This window comes from Lycorma delicatula, chromosome 10, assembly GCF_047948215.1.
Source record: "Lycorma delicatula isolate Av1 chromosome 10, ASM4794821v1, whole genome shotgun sequence".
Lineage (NCBI taxonomy): Eukaryota > Metazoa > Arthropoda > Insecta > Hemiptera > Fulgoridae > Lycorma > Lycorma delicatula.
This window is the reverse complement of record NC_134464.1, coordinates 84,085,998-84,110,182: the sequence shown is the minus strand read 5'-3', so window position 1 is coordinate 84,110,182 and position 24,185 is coordinate 84,085,998. Positions and strand designations below refer to the sequence as shown.

General features: G+C 27.7%; 1 protein-coding gene across 10 annotated transcripts in view; it reads right to left on the bottom strand.

Moving 5' to 3' along the window:
* The window catches only part of Lmpt (four and a half LIM domains protein limpet), a 913,540-nt gene that overhangs the window by 139,961 nt on the left and 749,394 nt on the right, over positions 1-24,185 (bottom strand). Inside the window, exon 1 of one of the 10 annotated variants that reach the window (XM_075376630.1) lies at positions 9,741-9,961. The exons of 8 other annotated variants lie outside the window; for them this stretch is intronic. In XM_075376630.1, the coding sequence (XP_075232745.1) occupies positions 9,741-9,910 (170 nt within the window). In that variant the 5' untranslated portion in view covers positions 9,911-9,961. Of the gene's footprint in view, positions 1-9,740; positions 9,962-24,185 lie in introns of those variants that run through there. One more of the 10 variants, XM_075376631.1, reaches the window with a different exon arrangement.

Genomic DNA, 24,185 nt, shown 5'->3' with positions numbered 1-24,185 from the left:
GTAAGATAATAAACAGTTCAATTTTTTAATAACAATGTTTTATTGCAATAAAAAAAATCAATATCAACAAACACTAAATTAAGACATTATAATACAGTTTTAAAACCAAAAGCCACAAACACCTGTGAAACCTTGTTCAATCTAAACTCTAAATCCATAACCAATAAACTTCAAGTAACTGAAAGAAGAGTCCTCACAAGCATTCTAAACAATGCACTCCAAATCCAACCAAAACTGTGAATAATTTCCAACAAGATTCTCCACACCATGACAAAATCAATCATTGATACCATGAGAAAATGAAGATGTCAGAGATCAGACTGATGAAACAAATCTTCAATAAAATCAAGAATTATAAAAAGAAAGAACAGATATAATTGGTTTAAGGAGATCAATGAAGATTTTGAAGAACTTAAGTTCACAGAAGAAATAATTCTGGGAAGAGAAGACAAGTGAATCCTAAAGGAAAAATCCTAGTAAAAATAACTAGTAAAAACGAATAGTTTTAAGATGGAGGCCGACTGTTTTGAAACCTACATTCTTAATAATGCAAAGTTTCGGGTCCTGTACTAACCAAATTGTTCCTCTGAAGAGATTATAATACGCTGATATTTTTTATAAATTGAACAGGCTTTAATTTCTATTTATCATTATTATTCTCACAAGCATGAGTTTAATGAACACAGTGGGATTCAAGAGAAAGGCTAAACGAGAAGGGCGAGCGAAGCGAGCAATGACTAGCTAAACATTCCCTGACCACGACGGAAAAGTAACCATGTAGCGCGGGCGAAGTCGAGACGGGGATGAAAAATTACGATTAAAAATCTCAAGGACAATAGTTGAAGTTGGCAGGCACTAAATTAAGAGAGGACTGCTTTTTAAAGGTCAATTTTTTGTGGGTTGCTCTAGAATAAGTTCACACAACAGCTTATTGATCTAGCATCACAAAAAATGAGTTATGTTTCTAATTAATATTGAAATTCTCAAATTTGTGTTTAATTTTATTACACATTATTTAAATAAATTTTCTCAGAATTAATTCCCTACAAAGTTAACTAGAAATTTTTATTTATTTCTTGCTAAATTAATAAAATTATTTTATTTCTAACCTAAAAAAGGTATTTTCTGACAAAACATTTTCGTGTTTTACCCGATTTTTTTAAAACCTAAATAAGAGGTCTGGGACTACTTTTATTCTAATTTTTTAGGTTAAAAACCATAAGGAAGCACCAAATTTACCTCTCGATTTGAGCCCCATGAATTTTAGTACGATTTAATTTCACATAGAGAACAGAAAGCAAAGCTAAATGTTTCGCAAGCCGAAACTCGCTACACTACCATTTTCTGACCTATGTTTATATGAACGTTTTTTCTTATTTTTGGCTACAGAATCATCTCCCGAGAAATTTCCGTGCAATTTGTCATCACTCTGTATATATTAAAAATGTTACCAATACATAATCAGATTTGTTAAGTATAATTTTTACAGTGTAAAATTAAAACCTACGTGATATATTTTATTTATTTTACTATGCTTTACTAAAGAAAAAAAGTATTCTCTGCTGATTTGTCCTTTTATTTTACGTAGGCTGCAGTGAAGTCAATGCACTCGTTAGCATAACGTAAACCAATATAAAGCTTTAGTAGCTTACCGATGTACCCTTATTTTCCTAGGCACTAATGTCAATTTAACTTCCACAGGATATTTTAAACTCGAAAACATTCTCACTCAAATACTAATTAGAATTTTATTTAAATTCCTGAGTTGCAATTATTTAAATTTAAGAAAAAATTTGAAAATATAATGTAATAAATTGACAAAAGGTTTTCAGCATGAAGACTAATATTCATAGACCAACCTTGTTTACCAGCGAGAATTTTTTTTTCATCGAAAACACAGTTAAATAAAACTGAATTATATTCAACTAAATGTTTTTCAGCATTTAAGAATCTAATGCAAACGTTTTAAGAATAAAAACATGATCCGAGAAAAAATAAAAATATCTTATTAGGATGAAAAATGAGTCAGAAAAATTCGTTACAATAAAATAATTTTATAAAATGTGATTAATAATTAATACAAATTAAAAATTTTAAGATTAATATTCACTTTTTTATAATATATTTATTTTATTAGGTTAAGGTCCTTTTAGATAAATTTTAGAATATTCCAACACTTGTGACACAGATTCTTAGTGTGTATATCAACATCTTTTATCCGAAATAATCTGGGTTCGAATCCCGGTAAACTTGGAATTTTTATTGTGTATGAGAAAATTTGTTTCTCATTACCGACAACTACAATTGAAAATAATATCTGTCGTTCGTTCTTAAACAATAAATAGGTATAACATTTTGTAACAGAAATTCAAAATAAAACAAAAAATTGTAAACCTCACCTACCGTAAATTTCAGAATGACCTTAATACAATCTTGTTAATAATGAACCTTGATAATAGTGAGAATCGAAACGAGAGAATATATACTTTTGAGTTTTAATGATTAAAATGAAATTAAATGGAATTATATATACGTGAATTTCATGTATAGAATCGGAATAGTCACTTTAAATCTGTTTTAATCAAACCAAACTCCAAGGTGCATCCTGATGAACGGACAGAATCAGTTAATCATGAATGTAGTTTAATTTAATAAAATGTACGTATAAATAATTTTAATAAATATACCAATTTTTGTGAGAAAAATCATAAATAATTTATTAACAAACCACGCCTACTAACTATCCCGATATGTCCTGAAAGCAACATATTTAATCACGCAATTGTAATTTATTAACCGTTTTTTTTATTTCTTACTTTTTTATTAGAAAAAATAAGTTATTCTACCGTTACAATAAATAAATGGAAGCTGCAAATATCAATAAAATAGGAGACTAATGGGAATCCATAAAGGAGAAGCACAAAGAACTACTAAGAATTAACCTTTTATCATTTTAAAAGTCAGTAGAAAAAAAAATGTTTACAAACAAATCAATTCAAAAGTTCGTGTCAACAGTCTACTTCAAACGATTACATAAAAGATGACCTATTATTTTACTAAATGTTTAATAATAGAACTAAAAATAAAGGGTATGAAAACAATAGTTCAACAACCGATCATTTGGCAGCACGCTTAACGCAAAAACGGTGTGACAAAGTATAATATATAGTTCGTGCAACAACGTACAAACATTCGTAGAGGTAAATTACCTTCAGAAAACATTACTGCATTTAAAATACCATTGGCCATTTGATCATGAGCCAAATTTTAAGTTATATATAAATTGAAGCACTAAAATAAGATTCATTTAGTGGTAAAAATAGGTAAATAATATTATAAATTATACAAATAAATTTATATTTAAAAAAAAAAAAGTTATAAAAAACGTTTACTATGTAAAATTACGTACTATAATTCAGTACTTTTAAACGGCGCGTTACAACCTTGACAGCGCGGAAAGTTATAGAAAAATCACTTAAAACAATACAATCTCTACTAATAAAATTAATTATTGATATACATATAATCCCCGTCGCGGCTTCGTCTGTTCTAAATGGTTACTTGCGTTTCCCGTCACGGTCAATTTTTTATTTATTTTAAGTCGTTTATTTAAATAATCATAGGAAGGTGCATCCAGTCGCGTCGTACATACAGTAACAGTGGCTATGGTTAAGCCGCTACGCCGTACACCATCGCACCCCTTAAAAAATCTAAATAAAAAAAACCCCGAAAATGGTTTTTAGATATTTATCTGAAGAATATTTGCAGGCCCCAAACTAGTGAATATCTAGTTTAGTATTGACGAAAATGGGGAAAATTTGCAATCATTATTCAAAATCTTTTTATCTTTCTTCACTCCTTTCAAGTTTGAATTTCAAAAAATCTATACAATAATTTTTAGATATTTACATAAAAAACATACACCAAAACTCAAGGTGAGAACTACATTAATTATGAGAAATTAAAAAAAATTAGTAAATTTCATTATTTCTCCATTTTAACCCTTTAAACTGTTTCTTGTTCTGTTTAATCTCCGGAACCACCTTAAGGTATTACTTTAAAGGATGAATAAGGATGATATATATGAATGTAAATGAAGTTTAATCTTGTACAGTGTCAGGTCGACCATTCCTGAGATGTAAAAGTAATTAAAACTCAACCAACAAAGAACACCGGTATCCACAATCTAGTATTCAAATCCGTATAAAGTAACTGGCTTTAGTAGTATTTTAATCTTTGAACTCTCGACGTCGAAATCAGCTGATTTGCGATGACGAGTTTACCACTAGACCAACCCGATCTCCCTCCCTTTATAGGGTCTCCACCCTTTATAAACTCGGAATTTTCTAAAATCCTCCTTTCTTGGTATGCACTTACACCGTAAGAAGAATATGTATAGAAATTTTCATCAATTTATCTTCAGCAGTTTTTGCTGGGTTTGATTATGATATATATATATATAGATGAAACAGTTACCTTAATATTTTATTTATATACAATTACAGAAAACAATCTTAGTGGAAAAAATAGGAACTTACTTTTAATAACAATAAATAAAGTGTTATTACATTAACATCAATAATTATGGTTGACCTATTGCTACCGAAAATGAAATAATTACAGTCAAGAATATCTATTTCAGGAAAATAAGAAAAAATGAAAAATATAGTGATTTCTGATCGTAATATAGCAAATGAGCATACTAATCTTATTAAAACACAATTTTTAAGCCTACTAGTCATGTTTTTCTATTGATTAGAGGAAATATCTGCATAATAAACATCGTTACTCTCAGAGAAAGTTTTGTTTTTTAAATAACTAAATCATGTGGTTTTATTCAAGTGTTTAAATTTGTAAACACAATTAATTAGATCAAATATGGCACTAATATTATTTATCTGTAACAATAGATCAATGTCCTATTATAACTCCCTAACTATTTTAATTAGGTTAATCTTGAAGCGTAAGAAAGATGCCAAGTCTGACTGTAATTCAAACTCGAAAATGTCAAGATTAAATATGAATGATTATAAGTTAGTAATACTTTTTTAAATGTTATAAAGAAAATTCGGAGATAAAAAAATTAGTACAACTATTCTAATCTAAATGCAATAAAAATGATGAGCTTTCTGTGAAAGCTGTAAGGCACAAGATATTGCCATCATAGTTTATCTAATAATTTTCGTTTGCATACGCGCTTGTGGATAAATAGACGTACATCTGATTAAAATTATGTTCAGAATTGTTCAAACGATATTTGCAACAGAATAAATTTAAAATAATTAACTAAATTAGTAATAAAAAAATGTATTATATTAAATAAATAGATGAGAGAATAAAGAGATTTTTCATTTGTTCAATATTCCATAACAATAAACAAAATTTTATAAAAATTATTATTTAAAAAAACAAGTATTAAATTTATAATTTAATATTACGTAATATTTGCCGGATTTATGTTTAAACAAAAAGTAGCTATTTCTGCCCTCAGTAAAAGTAGGATTTTTTTTCATTTAATCATATGCCTTAACAAAATTATTACAGTACAACCTAAGTGATCTTGTAATTTCAATTAACCACGAAATGGAAAAAGAATGTGAAAGAAACTGCTGGTAAATTTTCAATATTTTTTAGTAAAGAGTACTGTCACTTCACGTAATAGTAGAACACAATATATTCTTTTTGCTGGTTTTTACGGTTGTTTCACTGTGAAACGATTAGATTCTTTTCCACCCAATAGTCGAAATTGTCAGTAGTTGAAATTGGAATTCTTCTTTCCTTTACAACCCTTTTTCAATTTTTTTTTTTTTTTTTTTTGTATGGATCTATCAATATTTAAAGTGATGATTTTTTCTTAGTATTTATGCATTTAAAAATTAAATGAAAACAAAAATGACAATTTTTGGTCTATTTATCCAGAAACTATCTAAAAAAAAGAACAAACTGATTTTTAAAAAAAATTGAAAGATTAACTTATTTAAAGAAATTTTATTTGTGTTAATTAAAAATATTTATAGAGAACTGCTCCTTCTTGATATAACATAATTTCTCAATTAGGATGGTCATTTCAATAATTATGACAAAATATATCACATAAAATTCTGATTTTTAAACAACACATTTAGAAGAATACATGCTTTTCTGGAACATGATTTCTTTCTTCCTACATGATTTTTTTATGAAATTTATTTGCTAGATTCTAGTAAGAGATTTCAGATAAAAGATAATAGAATAAAAAATTTGAACAATTTTTTTGATTTTTATACATAGGTTAAATCGTATAAAAATACAAAATTAACTTCTACATGAATTATTTTTGTTTGAAATTTACATTCTTAAAAAAATTATGTTAAAATATTCCAATAAGAAGAAATAAAATAAAATAATATAATAAGAAACTCCTTTTTAAACACAATTTTTAACTAAAAAAATTTTGATGTAGGCACCAAATGACTTCCTTGTACACCTATTAAATTACATATATGCATTTTTTAAAATGAAATTACATAAAATTTTACTTCATTAAAAAATTCTGATAATTTTTCCTAATTTTTTCATTTATTGTTATTATTGAATTATTTATTGTAATTTTTTTTTAATCATAGGCTACTAATTAATAATAAATCAATATATTTAAATTTTTAAAAAAGTTAAAAAAAGGGGGATGAGGTCTGATTCGAATCGATGTACTTTTCCCTTATAAAATCCAAATATTTCTTAAAATTAAATTTGGCTATAACCCTGGAACCAATGAAAATAAGTACCATTTATATAGTTGAAAAGCTCTCAATGAGGGCTTATTACTGCAGTTAAGAAAAAGTCCAAACTATAATTTTTTTTGGATTTTGAGCTTTTTGTATACTTTTGATTCAGTCGATTGCAATCAAAAGAGAGGTGCACAACTAGATGGTTACAACAGTCCTAAATCCAAAATTTCGACATCCTACGGCTTATCATTTTTGAGTTACGCAAGATACATACATACGTACAAACGTCACGCCGAAACTAGTCAAAATGGATTCAGGGATGGTCAAAATGGATATTTCCGTTGAAATCTGAAAACCGAAATTTTTCGCGATCACAATACTTCCTTTACTTCGTACAAGGAAATTAAAAAAATGTAAAGGCGAGAGTCTACCCTTCTCTTTAAAAGATTATTTTAGCTTACTATTTTTACTGTCTGAATTTTTTTTTTTAAATTACCTTTAATGATTGATTAATAAAATACAATTTAAAATAATTTTCACAAAACGTTTTCTAAAAATATTTCAAAGGGTGGGGGCAGAAAAGTTTTCTCTTTGGCAGAAAAAGTTTTTTATTCCTTTTTATAGTTTGCAGATAAATTTATATTAAAAAAAATTACCAATATAATATGCATAACATTATATACATACATATATATATATATATATATATATATATATATATATACAGTTTATATGAATTAAAAAACCTAAAAAAGAAGTTATGAAATTTTCACCGATGACACTATTCTGGACAAATTACAATAATCTGGTCTCAGAGGAAATTTGGACAGTTTATATCAAACATTTCATATCAATGTAATATTGGTATATCCCATAATCAAATATACATAATTAAAATAATTTGCTAATTTTTTTTTTTTAAATGTATTAAAACTGAAGAATTTATTAATTTTTTTTAAACAACTTATTATTTGTTAAATAGAATGGAAATTTATACGTAAGAAAAATGTACTTTTACAATTCTAAATATTTTTATAACCAATGTTTTTACTAGTTATCTTGTTAATGCTTTATCTTACTCCGTAGAAATTTTAGATAACGGAATGTAGTATCGTAACAAGTATGCTAGTTGCCTATACTCTTAATAAGAAGGGGTCATTCTTAACTTTAAAGAATGCATATGGTTTTATCATGGAATCGTTTTAAAGAATTCTTTGAATGTTAATTTTAAACTTTTATAAACATTTTTCTTTTGCTTTATAATTTTTTTTTTTTAAATTGTAAATAAATTATCAGAACTTTCCTAATTAAAATCCAATAAATAGATTATACATATTTATTTGTTTTAATTATATTTCTTTCTTATCATATTCAGTCTAGAGTCATATCAAATAAGCATGTATTATTATTTTATGAGTATATTAGGTTAAAGCTGAGAAAATACTTTCAATATATATATTACTACTGCTGTTTGCGTTTTATGATACAAATAAATTAAAAGGTTTTTTAAATCCGTTCTGTTATGAAATGTAAAATATAAACTTTTTTTTAATAATGTAATTTTTTAAATATATAATAAAACATATATTTTAAAGATTGATAACGTAAGATGAGAAATATGGTATTTAAATTTTAGATACAGTAAAAATTTAAAAACAATATCTTTGGAAGTAGGCACGATAAAAAATATATGTAGATATGATTTTTTTTCAGTGATTGTGTTTTGAAAAACTTACATAAAAAAATTATATTTATCATAGTTTTATAATTTTTTAACAAATTATAATTTTGGATTATTAAAAATCTATAAATTTAATATTTTTTTATTCCTGTCAGGCGAATTATTAATAAATTTTTTATATAAAATTTTTATTGGAAATGGAATAATGTTTTGAAGAAAATCGTGTGGGTTTTACACTATTTAAATGTAATTAAAATACCTGAAGTTTGCCATTTCTTTTATCTCATATAAAGGTGTTATATATACATATATATGCTATTATAATATAATTGATTATTTATAAATCAATTATATATGTATACATATAAAATGTTTCAAAGAAAAATAATAATATACAAAAACCGTAAGTTATAAAGAAGTAAAGGACAGTCTGCGCTCTGTTTTGAAATTAAAATAATTTATATTTTTTTATACTCTATATTATATTTTTTAATTTATTATTTTTTTATAATTTATTTATGAAAAAGCAGATATTAAGCTCGGTGGAAATTGGTAGCGTATGAAAATCGCCATAGGCCTGACCGGGATTCGAACCTTGGTACTCCACAAAACATGCTGAAAATCTACCTACTCAACCACGGAATTCGGTATTTCTATTTTTATAATATATATTTTTTTCTATAAATATATATATATGTGTGTGTGTGTGTGTGTGTGACAGAAAATCCATTGTACTGATTATTTATAAAATACAGAATATCTATTTTTTATTTACGTACGAATTTTTATTTTTTTACAACAAAGGTAGTTTGATTTTGTATTGAATAAATTTTTTTTACAATGGTTTGTTCCAGTAATTTTTCTTTTTTTTTTAAAAAAAAGAAAAGATGTCAGTACTGAAATAAATGTTAATTATTCTTGTATTTAAATGTTATTATTTAAGTTATGGCATAATATTAAACAATATCATTATTACTGTTATATTTTGATAAAAAGAATATTTAGTTAAAATATGTAATGATATATTTATATTTAAAAGGCAGTTTTCATCCCTGTAACTTATCGCTTTTGTTATTTAATTTAATACTCGAGCAGCATACTTTTATAAATATGTTTTAATAGATTCAACTTAGTATTTTCATTTAAAAAGAAACAAAACAAAAACTGGATTTTACTTTTTTATATTTAAATAGCATTAGTTAAAAGAATTGTTTTAAAGATTATGTATATTATGAATTAAATTTTATAATACTGCATACATTTAATATTGTCTGTAATAATAATAATGTAAAAATGTAACTTAAAAAAAGAAAAATTAATCTGTCAAAGTTAACGTCGCACTGGGCACATACCCATGCTCCTGGCCATTCTCCACGATAGGAAGATGATTTTCCTTTTCGATTTCATTAATAGTAATTTCTCCTTGATCGTTACTTTCCCGCCGTTTACTACTAGTTTTCTTAACTTTGCGCACTTTGCGCTCAGTTGTATATGTTGTCTGCTGTACTTCGACTTCGGCCATCTTGCACCAAGACTGATCGCACGGCTACTGAACTGGACGGCGTCGCGGCGCGTCCTCTTTCCCCCAACGAACCGCCGACGCCCCCTCCACCTTAAATATCTACTACCTCTAAAATTCCCTCTTTAACAAGCGTCGTCATAACCCCTCTTCGCCTTGACCTGCTCAATTCCGTAGTTTATCATCAGTAAAATGTCAGTCAGCAACCGATAGTTATATTAAAAATTTTCTACTACATATTTTCATATAGGTCGATTAACAATATCTATATTAAACTATAATAGTGTAATATCGTTAAACGGGTTATACCTTAAGAATAACATTACATATCATTGACCTGAAAGTTTAGATCACAGAAGAAAGGTTAATAATAGAAGGTAAAATGAAAACGAAAAAAATTAATAAAGTTTCTGAAAAGAGGACAGTATCAAAAATTTCCTTTATTTCAAATTCCCATTATATTACAGTACGCAAAATTAAACAACAGCAATTAAAGTTAATTAATTAAAAAAAGAAATATTAAAGAAAGCTATTGAATGAAAAACAAATAAATAAGAAAACTATGTGACAATATACGATTTGGTAGGAATAAATATAACGTGTTATCAGTGTATCAATACTACACTAATACAACATTATTACTTTTTATTAATTTTCTTTTCGAGCTATATGCATATAGAACTTAAAATAATTTCGTATAGGCTGTTACTCTCAAAGTTATCGCTATTCACAACTTACTCGATAAAATAAAATGTTTAAATAAAAGATTCTTATGTTTCAAAAATCAAAATTTTAATGAAGTAAGGAGTTATTTGAAGTTTTTCAAAAACTCCTTTACTTCCCAGCACAACATATTCCAAGAGTTCAATCTTTATATTTTTGGCAAGGCGCCGCCAGATTAGACAATGACAATAAATTTAGTAAAACTAAATACTGTAATAACTTTCTGAAGAAGATGAAAACGTTATTTTTTCTCCTGGGTGCAAAACGAAGTGTCCTCATTAAAAAGTGCCCAAAAAAGATATTTATATAATAAAAAAATAAATTTAATACACTAACCAAAAAATTAAACAAAATGAATATATAAAGACAAAATAAGATGGAAAATATCTGTATCGTATCCTAAAAGCAAAATAAAACCAAAATTAAATACAATAATTAAAATTTAACTTAAAAGAACAAAAATACCATTTGGCATACGCCAAATGACATAAATAGACGAAAAAGACTGTAAAAACAATCAAATTTTTGAATCAAGATGTACGGCCTTAAAAAATCATAGGAAATTTGATAACATAGTCATATCGTTACCTAAAATATTTCTGATGTTAGCCCCAAAAATTTCCTACGCAATGCCACGTAACAGACACAATTCAAAAGTATGTGGTGAACCGTCAATTGGCAGTTGCAGCAAACAAAAACAGGTGCATCGGTCTGAGTCATCAGATATCCCTGAGTGAGCCCTATTCGCAAACGGCAAATAATTATAAATTATATTACATAATAATTTGCAAACATTATCGAAATTCGATATTCCTAAAACCATCAAAACAGTTAAATATAATATAAATAGTCATTCCCTTAAATTTACTAACCAAAGTAATTTGTTTTTACAATATTATACTATAATAATAATACAAATTGATACTTTATCAAAAATAACATTAAAAATCAAATAACTGTCTGAAGAAGTCGATAGTGACAAAGACAATGATCGATATAGACAAAAATTTACAATATCCATCGATATTAAATTTAACAAAAGATGTTCTAGGTTATTTATTTATACTTTTTACTTCCTGGTACGAAGTTAAGGACGTATTGTGATCGCGAAAAATTTCGGTTTTCGGATTTCAACGGAAATATCCATTTTGACAATCCCTGAATCCATTTTGACTAGTTTCGGCGTAACGTCTGTACGTACGTACGTCTGAGGTACATACGTATATACGTATGTACCTCGCATAACTCAAAAACGATTAGCAGTAGGATGTTGAAATTTTGGATTTAGACTGTTGTAACATTTTTAATAAAAATTTTAATTAATGTTAAATAGATATATTGATTTATTAATAATTATTAACCCTTGATTGTAAAAATTTTACAATAAATAATAATTCAATAATAACAATAAAAAAATATGAAAAAATAAATTATTAAATTTTATGTACTTTCATTTAAAAAAATGTGTATATGTAATTTAATAGACGTACAAGTAAGTCATGTGGTGTTCACATCAGATTTGGTGAAACATCTCATTATTGTTTTCATTTTGTTGATGATTACCTCATAATAATTTCAAAAACATAGTATTAGATAGATATAAGACTTAAATTTATTTAAAGAGAAATAAAGGGACTTTTACGCTATCCTAATATTTTAAGTAAGATTGTTGAATTCATAATTGTTTAATGTTTAAAATTTTTTTTTTATTGTACTATATTTTTACTCCCTAGTACGAACTAAAGGGAAGTATTGTGATCGCGAAAAATTTCGGTATTCAGATTTCAACAGAAATATTCATTTTTATCATCCCTGAATCCATTTGGACTAGTTTCGGCGTTACGTCTGTACGTACGTTCGTATCTCGCATAACTCAAATATGGTTAGCCGTAGGATGTATTTTGGATTTAGGACTGTTATAACATCTAGTTGTGCACATCCCCTTTTGATTGCAATCGACTGGACCAAAAGTGTTCAAAAAAGCTCAAAAACCAAACAAATTTTGATTTTGGACTTTTTCTTAACTGCAGTAACAAGCCCTAATAGAGAACTTTTCAATGATATATCATAAGTGATACTTATTTTATTAGTTCCAGAGTTATAGCCTAATAAAATTTTAATTTGTGAAATATTTGGATCTTACAAGAAGAAGACACATTCGGTTCGAATCACACATCTCTTTTCTTTTAACTTTTTTTTTAATTTAACTATATTGATTTATTAATAATTACTAACCTCTGATTGTAAAACAAAAAAATTACAATAAATAATAATCTAATAATAACAATAAAAAAAAACATGAAAAAATATCAGAAGTTATAAATTAAATTAAATTTTATGTATTTTTCTTTTTTTTTTTTTAAATGTGTGTATGTAATTTAATGGGCGTAAAAGGAAGTCATGTAGTGTCCACATCATATTTTTTTTTATTTATGATTTATATAATAGTGAGAATGGTGAGTTTGAGTTGTGATAAACATTCCGAAGGTCAAAAAAAGCTGCAATTCAAATTTCTTTGACTATCAGTATTTTTCACGGTTATCGGAAAGAAATGAAAAAGATACGGTCTCTTTACACAATAGTGAAATTAATCTATGTCATAAGCAAGTGTAATATATTGTACTTACTGTAATAAGTAATATTTCTATTTTTTTCTAATTTGTATATAAAATGTGACCGTTTTCTTTTTCCTGTTTAGCCTCCGGTAACTACCGTTTAGATAATACTTCTGAGGATGAATGAGGATGATATGTATGAGTGTGAATGAAGTGTAGTCTTGTACATTCTCAGTTCGACCATACCTGAGATGTGTGGTTAATTGAAACCCAACCACCAAAGAACACCGGTATCCACGATCTAGTATTCAAGTCCGTGTAAAAATAGCTGGCTTTACTAGGACTTATAATAAAATTATAAGTTGGGTTGGTCTAGTTCACCACTAGACCAACCCGGTGGGTTTTTAATGTGACAGAATGTAGGAAAAGGAACTGGGTAGGACATTGTGTGAAAAGTATTTTAGTGGATGCGATAGAAGGCTTTGTGAAAGGAAGAAAAGTAAGAGGAAGGAAGAGATTTCAAATGATGGATAGGATTAAGGAAAATGGTAAATATGCGGAAACAAAAAAGTTAGCAAAAGATAGAACAAGAAGGAGAGCGGCAGCCGTGGTAGGACCTCCCCTAATGACAGAACACTATAAATGAATGAATTTGTATATAGAAGAAAAAAAGGGATTAAAAACAGATTTGCGATTGGAAAACTATCTAAGAAGAAAAAAATATGAAGTGTACTTTTGGCTGTAATAAAAAAAATATACAATTAAAACAAATTCTAATTAATATGGATTTATTGCTATGAAAAAATTTCAATTTGAAAAGAAATTAAAGGTAATGGATTGATAGAAAGAAGAAAAATGAGAAACAGAATATTAACTAACTAATTATAACATAAGATACAAAATTTTTGCTATCTACAGAGTAAAATCACAAAGGATGGATGAAGTAATGCAAATATACAAAACAGATTAGCAAAACCAAGGAGAGCGTGTATACAAAAAAAAAACTCTGCCAATATTTAAAATATAGATCAAAGGATACGAAAGATATCTTTTTTTTAAAATTTGCATGAATGTATCACTTTAAGGTAATGAAATAAGAAAACAAACAATAGACATCTGAAATATGGTGTTACAAGAGGATATTGAAAACTAAGTGTCCAGATAAAATACGAAATGAAGGGGCTTTAGGACGGATACAAGATGAGAGAAATTAGTGGTAAAAGCATATAAAGAGAACAAAGTTCTCTAAAAGTTCTAGTATTACGGAAACCAGGTATAAATTTAATGATAACTTGATGTAGAATAAACAAATAGATGAAGACAAAGATTGGAATTTATAAGTCCACGATGTAATAAATAAATAGAGATTAAAAGAAATGGGAAAATCGTTTTTTTTAAATTACACTCAAAAAAAAAATGTACATGTTGTAATGGTAAGATTATTATGGGGCATTATTTTATACTATAGGTAGGACATTTTATACTAATACTAAATTAGAATACCCATACGAAAGAAATTCCCTAATTTTTAAAGAAATTCTACCGTTATTTCGTTATTTTATAGGAAAAAAAATTATTTACTTTTTTAAATAACGGAAATTTTAATAAATTTTTAGCTGAGACCTTTTTTGATAATTTGAGCCCACGACTTATCTCAAAATATTAATAAAGAAAATGGTTAAGAAATCAGAAATATGAGTATGCTAATATCATAACAAAAACCTAACTCAATTATTTTTTGGGATATATTCATTTTATATAATTCATACAAGAATCTGAATATTTAAATTCAAGAAGAATTCTTTCTCTAATTTCTTATCCTGATTTTTTCCAAAATTATTTTTATTAAAATATTTTTATAAAATCGGAAAATATTTTTAGAGTCTTCTGGAAACATAGGAAAAATGTTTTAGACGTTTATCAGATTTAGACGTCGAATAATACGGAAAAGAAGAAAATTAAAATTATAGAAACAGTAAAATCTCTAGGTCAAGAGAAATAGCTGTTCATTGTTAAACGAGTAGACGACTTAAATATACTAAGGAACATAAAAAAACAAACGTTTATATGGGTTATAAACGCCTTGACATGAGACTTAAGTCATTTTTTAATAAGATCTGCATATTATTAAGAATAACAAACATCTCATGCCAGGGTTGCTAGGAAAAATGATATGTTCAATAGCCTTTTTCATTTAGAATATACTGTTACATATAAGCATATTGTGCCTATCGAATTATAAACGATATTAAGCCCTACCAATATTATACATTCACTTTGTTGTGTATCAAAGGGATGGTTGAGATAATTAACATCACTACTCTCAGGGGAAGTAATTGTTGCTTATATTGCAGAAACTTTACATGGCTAACATAAGTATGTAGAGAATTTAAATTACGAAACAAAATTATATACTCCTATTTGTAATTAAAATGTCATATTTATATGAGCTTTTGATGCTTTCTTCCTCAAGCTACGTTTTTTTTTTTAATAAGCAGTTTACATTTTATTTGATAATTTTCAAAAAATTTGATAATTTAAAAAAAATTGAATTTTTTTTCCAAACTGTCCGTTAGCAAGTATTATTATCTATCATCCTTGCGATAAATCGTTTAAATATATATTTAAAATAAGTTCATAACCGTTTTGAAATTTCAGGTTAGACAAAAATACTAGCAGAATATATATATATATATAAAAACTATAAGCATTACTCTTCTGGCGTTATCAGATAATAAACATGCCAAAAATATTTCCGCAACATTATAAACCCTTTAAAAAAAGCTACTTTTAAAATTTCCAGATTATTAAAAAATCTGATGTGAGATCACACATCAGATCCTTGTACGCCTATTAAATTACATATACACATTTTTTTTAAATGAAAAATACATACAATTTATTTCATTAATAACTTCTGATGTTTCTTAATTTGTTTTTATTGTTATTATTGAATAATTATTTATTCTGACAACCAGAGGTTAATAATTATTAATAAATTAATACATTTAAATTAAAACAAAAAGTTAAAAAAAGGAGATGACGTCAGATTCGAACCGATGTGCCTTTCCCCTTCCAAGATCCAATTATTTCATTAACTAAAATTTTATTTGACTATAAATCTGGAACCAATGAAAATAAGTACCATTTAGATATATCGTTGAAAAGCTCTCAATGAGAGCAGTTAAGAAAAAGTCCAAAATCCAAATTGTTTGGATTTTGGCCTTTTTTGGACACTATTGGTCCAGTCGATTGCAATGAAAAGGAAAGGTGCACAACTAAATGTTACAACAGTCCTTAATCCAAAATTTCAATATCCTACGTCTAATAGTTTTTGAGTTTTGCGAGATACATACATAAGTACGTACAGACGTCACGCCGAAACTGGTCAAAATGGATTCAGGGATGATCAAAATGAATATTTCCGTTGAAATCTGAAAACCTAAATTTTAATCGCGATTACAATACTAAAGTAAAAAAAAAAAAATAATAATTGAAAATATTTACGAATTATCATATTATTTTACGAATCATTTAACGGATGAAAATCGTAAGTTAAATTAAGAACTGATGTTATTTTCTACTGTTAACAGTAGAAAATAGTACTTATTAGGCACTAAGTCAATGCCGAGTTAAAATCATTAATCTAGGTTAGAAAAAAGTATTTATAGCTGTTATATAATCTAAAAATAAAACAGAGAAAATAAGATCAAATATCCTTTATTATTTTATCTGTCTACATTCATTCCTGGAATTTGTTTTTAGCATAAACTGATTATTAAAAAATTATTCTTATAATTTTTCCTTAATATTCTAAAATTTATGTTTTCCTTAATATTGATTTATAAAAGTGATTGATTCAATAAGATTCATTCCGAATTATGATCCAGAAAGTATCAATCTTTAAGTCTTCGGATAATCTAGTGCAGCTTTGTTATAAGCAGCTGCATTTTTTGTTCAAGCAGTATATGTAAATTTGTAGTTTAATCACTTTATTACCAGTTTAGAATATTATTATTAATAATATAATAGTATGGGAATCAAGAAACAGTATGGAGTTACTGGTAAAATTAAAATGTAATTGTTCCAGCCCGGGCGCACGGAATGATAAGCGGTAACCGCCTGCGCTACTCCGAAACAATTTGAAATAATTAAATAAGATAAGTTAAAAACAACTTTAAAAAAATTCTTAGCTTTCCAATTTTTACTTTTCTCTTATTATATCCTAAATATACCAAAAACGATCAAATAACAAGTATTAACAGAATCTTTTTTTTTTATTTTTGGTTTTCAATTTTAAGCAACTCCCTTTATTAATGTATATTACAATCCGAACTTCCTTCTTCCGTTTTTTCCTTTTTTTTGTTTTTTCTTGCATACAAAGTCGTGAGTACAGCTAATTTACTCATTTTAATATATAATCATTAAAAATTGTATAAAAATATAAACAAATGAAATATTTATGACAAAATTATCAACAGAACTATAAAAGTTTAAACAGGATAAAGTATATATAAACTATCCCAGTTTTAGAAAAGTCTAGGATAAAAAGTAAATATTATAAGGTATGCAAGAGGTTAAAAGGCTAGTAATCAGCGGTTTTCTCTGAAAGTAACGATGTTTATTATAAAGTAGATTAAAAACCCACACCCTGTCTTAAGCATAGTGGAGGTTATTACGTCACGTGTTTGGAATATTTGTTTCAGTAAAGAAGAAAACCAGTCCATTCCTAACTTTTCTTTATAAGCTTTTCATCAGATCCTAGTTATATCATAAGTTACAAGCGACTTATACTGGGACATTATGGTATCTAACTGTTACGATAATGGCATCCAACAACCAAAAAATTATAAATGAAATTTTTATACAAAAAAATTTAGTTGAAAAGTTGGAAATTTACCTTTCTTCAACATTTAACAAAAAGTAGTTTTAATTTCATGTTACAATTCTTTGTTTTTATAAGATCTGTAATTATACATATCTTATTAAAACTATATTTACTTCTTTGTCAAAATAAAACAATAATATAAATCATGATAGTTAAAAAACGCAACACAGATAAAATATTAAACATTATAAGTAATTTAAAAAGGAAAATTTCTAGTCTGCTACCATTAGATTAAGAATAATACATATATATGGAGTAGAAGCATCCCGGCCGTTTTCAATCACGCTATATGAGCGTAGAAATTCAAAAAATGAAAATGGTTTTTTAGTAATTAGGTGTGGACTGTTCTTCTCAGAGGTATCGCTATTCACAATTTACGGAATAAAATATTTAGATGAAAGATGTTTCCAAAATTAAATTTTAGTGAAATCAGGAGGATATTGAAGTTGTTCAAGAACTACACTTTGACCCTAGCACAGCAAAGATCAGTAATTACATCATTCATTTTTTGGCATTGAAATGGTCACATATTTTAATCCTGTTACCTATTTGATATCTTTTAAATGCATATAGTCAATTTCAGAACGATAATAAAAAGGTTTTTTGAGACCTAACCTATTTCTCGAAGGTTGAATTCGAACATCAGCCGTGCGTAAATGTTGTTTAAGTCTTTGAGAACGTTCTGGTGTAGATCTACATTGTATACGATCATAAATTCTAGGATTCCTAGAACTTTTCCGGCCACCGTGGCGCGAGTAGAAGCGTCTCGGCCTTGAGGCCTAGAAGTTCACTTTTTCAAAAGTCCTAGAAGTTCTTTTTCTATCTGTGATCTCGCTGACCTAAGCGTTATGAAAATACTAATCCCAAATTGAAAGTCTAATCTATGCCAATTATGTGTACGGCTTATCCTGATGTAACGTCTTAGTTCGGTTTATAAAAATCAACAGAGTGCTAGTATGCTCGCGTAAAGATGTGTTTTCGCAGGTCAACGCCGGATTAGCATCAACAATAATATCTTCACTCATGTATGCGGTGCCTGTATGGCATCAGGCGATAGACATTGGTCGTAACTAGGAGAAACTTGTCAGAATACACAGGAGGATACTACTTGGCGTGGTGGCCGCTTATAGGACGGTGTCCTACCAAGCACTCTTGTGTGCTTGCGGGGGTGCCACCGATCGATCTCATCGCGAAATACAGGGTTGAGAGGTCTAAGGGAAATATAGAACAAGCGGCCAAAGAGGAAATCAATACTTTGTGGCAAGAAAAATGGACCAATGATGGTGTGGGTCGATGGACGAGGCGGCTCATCCCTGAGATTACACCGTGGGTAAGAAGAGGATACGGTGAAATGGACCATTACTTGACACAATTTTTTCTGTGGTGTATTTAATTATTATTTAAATAAAATAGGCAGAAGGGAAGAAACAACCTGTATGTATTGTGACCAACTTGACGATGCGGAGCACACCTTTTTCATGTGTGACAGGTGGGCCGTCTTGAGATTTAATCAGAACATCAATGGATTAACACCTGACAATATAGTGCAATTTATGACTAGCAGTGAATATAACTGGAACACAGTCGCAGGCTATGTTAGGCAGATTCTAACCCAGAAATATGTTGATGAAAGAAGCCAAGGAAATTAGTATAGACTAGGGTAGGGAGGACAGCCTCAGCGGGGAGGGCCGACATGCCGAGGTGTGTCGGTTCCAGTGATCCGCTGGGGACTCCAGGGGCTCTAAGTTAGGAATATTGGAAAAGGAAGATCAGTGAAAAGACCCGACACCACGCCACGACAAACCAGGTATGGCGTGGTGTCAGAAATGGGCAAATCTAAATAAGGAACTCTCAAAAGAGCTGAACCGGTGGGCCGACCTGCCATGCCGGACGTACAGCCGGTTGGTGGGGAGGAGGCCCATTAGAGTCAAAAGACACTCCCCAGGGTGGCGTAATACCAACTAGTCGGTCCGGCCCAGGGGAGTTGAGAGGGGGAAAAAAAGAAAAAAGTCAACCCCGGATTAGACAATGACATTAAATTTAGTAAAACATAAAATAACTTTTTGACAAAGTCGATATGGAAATCGAAATTCAGTTTGCCTTAAACCATCAAAACTTCGTTATGTAGAATGGTAGTCATTCCCTATAATTCCATTATAAAACTCATTTATTTTTACGTGCAATATGATAATAACACAAAATTGATCTTTCATTGACAATTTATTTCTTTTATCTACTAGCAATTATAATCGGTATCTAGTAAGGGACCATAAGTAAATCTGATTAATGATAATAACGTGAAGAGAGGTCCCTGACGAAATCTCTCATTAAAGCATAGAAATGTACAACACCTAATGTATTGGAAAACCATTTATATAGGTTCTTCAAGTAAAGTTAGGTACGTAACACTGCACTAGAAATAAAACAAAGGAATAAAAATAAAAATAATGTCATCAGTACCAATATATGAAAACAACACTATAGATAAAACAAATATTCGTAGGTAAACAACAGTAATTCGTAGACTAACAAAGTAACGTTCACCCCTCTGGTTACATCTCCCAGGTCAAGCACATGGAAACGTTTTAGTCGACGATGTGATCGCTCTTGTCTAATAGATTTACTGCCACATAATTTACATGTTTATCCAACCTCTGTATGAACCGTGAGCTAATTTTTTGGATCTCTTCATAAACAGAAGATAAACTTAGTCATGAATTTTTTTACTCCTAACAAACCAGGGAACCTCCATTATAATCCTCACAAATTTATTTTGGAATCTTTGAATTATCTCGTCAACCGCGTAGCTGGATCCCGTACCTACTTATAGGTTTAAGGATAATTCTGTAGATCAACAGCTTATGATTACGATAACTGAGTTTTTACCCAGAAACCAGTTCAATTCTCTATATTCGTTAAGCTATTTCTATTTCTATCATTTGGCCCTATTGATAATGAAATCCAATTTATTAAATCCATTAATAACTTTCAGAAGAAATCGATATTGAGGTAGACAATGATCGATATAAACAATATTTATCGATGTAGACATTAAATTTAGTAAAAGAAGTTCTAGATTAATTATTTTTAATTTTTTATATTTACGAGACTGGTGAGGTTTGAACTGTGGTAACATTCGATAGCTACAGTTAAAATTTCGTAATGATTGGTTCAGTAGTTTTCGCGGTTATAAATAACAAGCGAAAAAGACATTGCCTCTTTACATAATAGTGAGATTTATAAATTTTATTAAACTATATTTCCTAAATGATTATACTTTGTGAAATTATTACATTCCAATTAAATATTTATTCTAAAATATAACAATGTTTATCTTCATAAAACCAGACAACGTAATATAAAACTTCGATTAATGAGAAATGACATAATTCTGTTAATATTTTTTAATAAATATCTTCTCATTTTTTTTCAACCACCGTAAGGTATTACTACTTCATAGGATTAATGAGGATTATTTATATGAATGTAAATGACTAGTTCTTGTACAGTCTCAGGTCGATCACTCCTGAGATCTTAATAAATTAACTGACAAATCAAAAGATATTTCAATCAATTCGTTTAAAATTAAATTTAGATATTTCCCTTTACAGAAACAACATTACTGAATTTATAAGGTTTTAATCATTAAATTTTAGCATACGTCATTTAACATACGAAATATTAAAATATTAATATCTTAAAAATAAATATTTTGTTGAGTAAAATTTCATTTATTTATTTATTTATCTTTGTACAATTCCATCAATATTATATTATAATTTTTTTTGTATTACTATAGATTAACTACTTCATTTTTCTTTTTACATAATTTTATACTTTGTAATTTTGTAGCAATCAAGATTTTTCTACGGTATCCTTGATCCAACAAAAAAAGAAAATCTTTGAACATTTATTTTTTTATCCATTCATTAAATAGCAAACTTACCATTCTTGACGAGATCAAAGCCATCAAAAGTAATCAAAGAAACGTTATTTTAACGCTTCCTTGAAGAATTGCAAAGCGAATGGATAAATTAAATAGACCTACATAAATAATGCATTGTTTTAATTTAAAATATATTAATTTTATACGTATATACTGTATCATTAAAATATAAATATATATTTTTGTAAACATATGACTCCTTATTTGTATAATGCAAATATAAATAATAAAATTTACAACAAATTTTCAACCATTTGAAAAATGAGATACACACAATTTCAAAGAATTTTAAATTTGGAAACTTTTCCTCTGGGATCCAATATTTGAAACTAATAGTAAACTTTCTTGTAGTGGAGAAAAAAGAAAAAAATACATGTTGAGAGAAAAAAAGTTATACTTTTTTTCCCAGTTAAGGAACACTGCAGATGTATGTATAATGAATGTGATATAAGATTAGAGAAGTTAAAATTAACTTTTATTAAGTTATTAACTAAAGTTAATTTTTATTTATTAAATTAAAAATTTTTCCTTTTTACTAGGTGCTGATACTTTTATGAACTCTTGCAGATATTGCAACGCGTAATTCTAATTACGATTGTAAATAGATTGAATGTATAGATTCATTAATATTAATAAACATGAACATTTTTGAAATTAAAAAAAAACTATGCACATTTTGTAAACAACTTTAATTCTATTTTATTGCATTAATTTACACCAAATATTAGTACATAATTACGTATCAAGCAACGCAAACAGTATTAAATATTTTTACAGACAAGGTAAATAATACAATAAACAGAAATGTTATAACAAATATACGTTAATGCTTGAATAAATAGGAGTGTGTACAGAGTGTGTATACCACGCGAAACAATGCACGATACGCACCTATAAATGAGAGAGTGGTTGGGGGAGGGGAAGAAAAGAAAAAGATAGAAATATTCCTTTTACTATGGAACAGATTGGAATAATAATAATAATAATAGTAATACTTTAATATGACATTTTAACTACAATTATATTAATCGTTAAAGATATCAAAATATAAATCATAAATTTGACACAACACGCTATCTCAGACGTTATTTTTCTGTAAATAAACATTTGATTACCCAAGAAAAAACGTTCTCTTACAAGAATTTCACAATTAGTAGTAAAAAAGAATTTTTATAAAAACATTTGTAGCCTTCTAGCAATTAATATAATATATAATTTATATATAATTAACCTTCTAACAATCAATATATGCAAAAAAGGAACGAAAAAAATTTCATATAAGGTAAAATTCAAGAAAGTTACTCCAAGACAAAATCAAAAAATAGATTTAAAACAGATTAGGGTTATCCATTTACAAATCCAGATAAACATCTAACAGTTTTAAAAAAAGTAAAAAATAATAACTTTAAAAAAATGTAAAGACCAATTTAAAAAAAAAAAAAATGGTATAAAAATAAATGTATTTTCAATTCTTTAAACTTTGATGTTTTGAAGTCCAAAGCAAATGAAAAAAAATAATTAAAAACTGACAAACCCTTAATTTATTACCGGAATCATAAAGTTAATGTATGAAAAAGAATTGAAACAATATTAATTACATTTAAAGTAGTTTCTTAAGCCGATTTTTTTTTAACTTATTATATTTTTTGCTTTATTTCATATATGAATGTATTTATATAAAACGCTGCCCGTATGAAAAAGGGCAATCTAATGAAGGATAAGACAAGAAAACGCGCGAGATTAAGAATAATCTCATAAAGAGCTGACAACATATTTGTAGGACTTTCCCGCCACACAGCTCTTTTCTGATGCACGGCTTACACAGATACACACATCTTAATTTAAAATATTTATAACTTTATTTAAACATAATATTTTCTGTTTATTTAATTCAATGATTCTAACTAAACCGTGCGCGCATACCGTATTTCATTCGCGCGGGTGTGGCGGTAAACAAGCCTCCGGAACCACCGTAAGGTATTACTTTAGAGGATGATATGTATGAATGTAAATGTAGCTTTGTACAGTTTCAGATCGACCATTCCTGAGATGTTTGGTTAATTAGAACCGAAGGGTGTGGCGGTACTAGCGGCCACTTTAAATATTTTTTTCTACAATTTAAATATTAATTTATTTAATTCTACCGCTCAAACTTGTGACGTCACA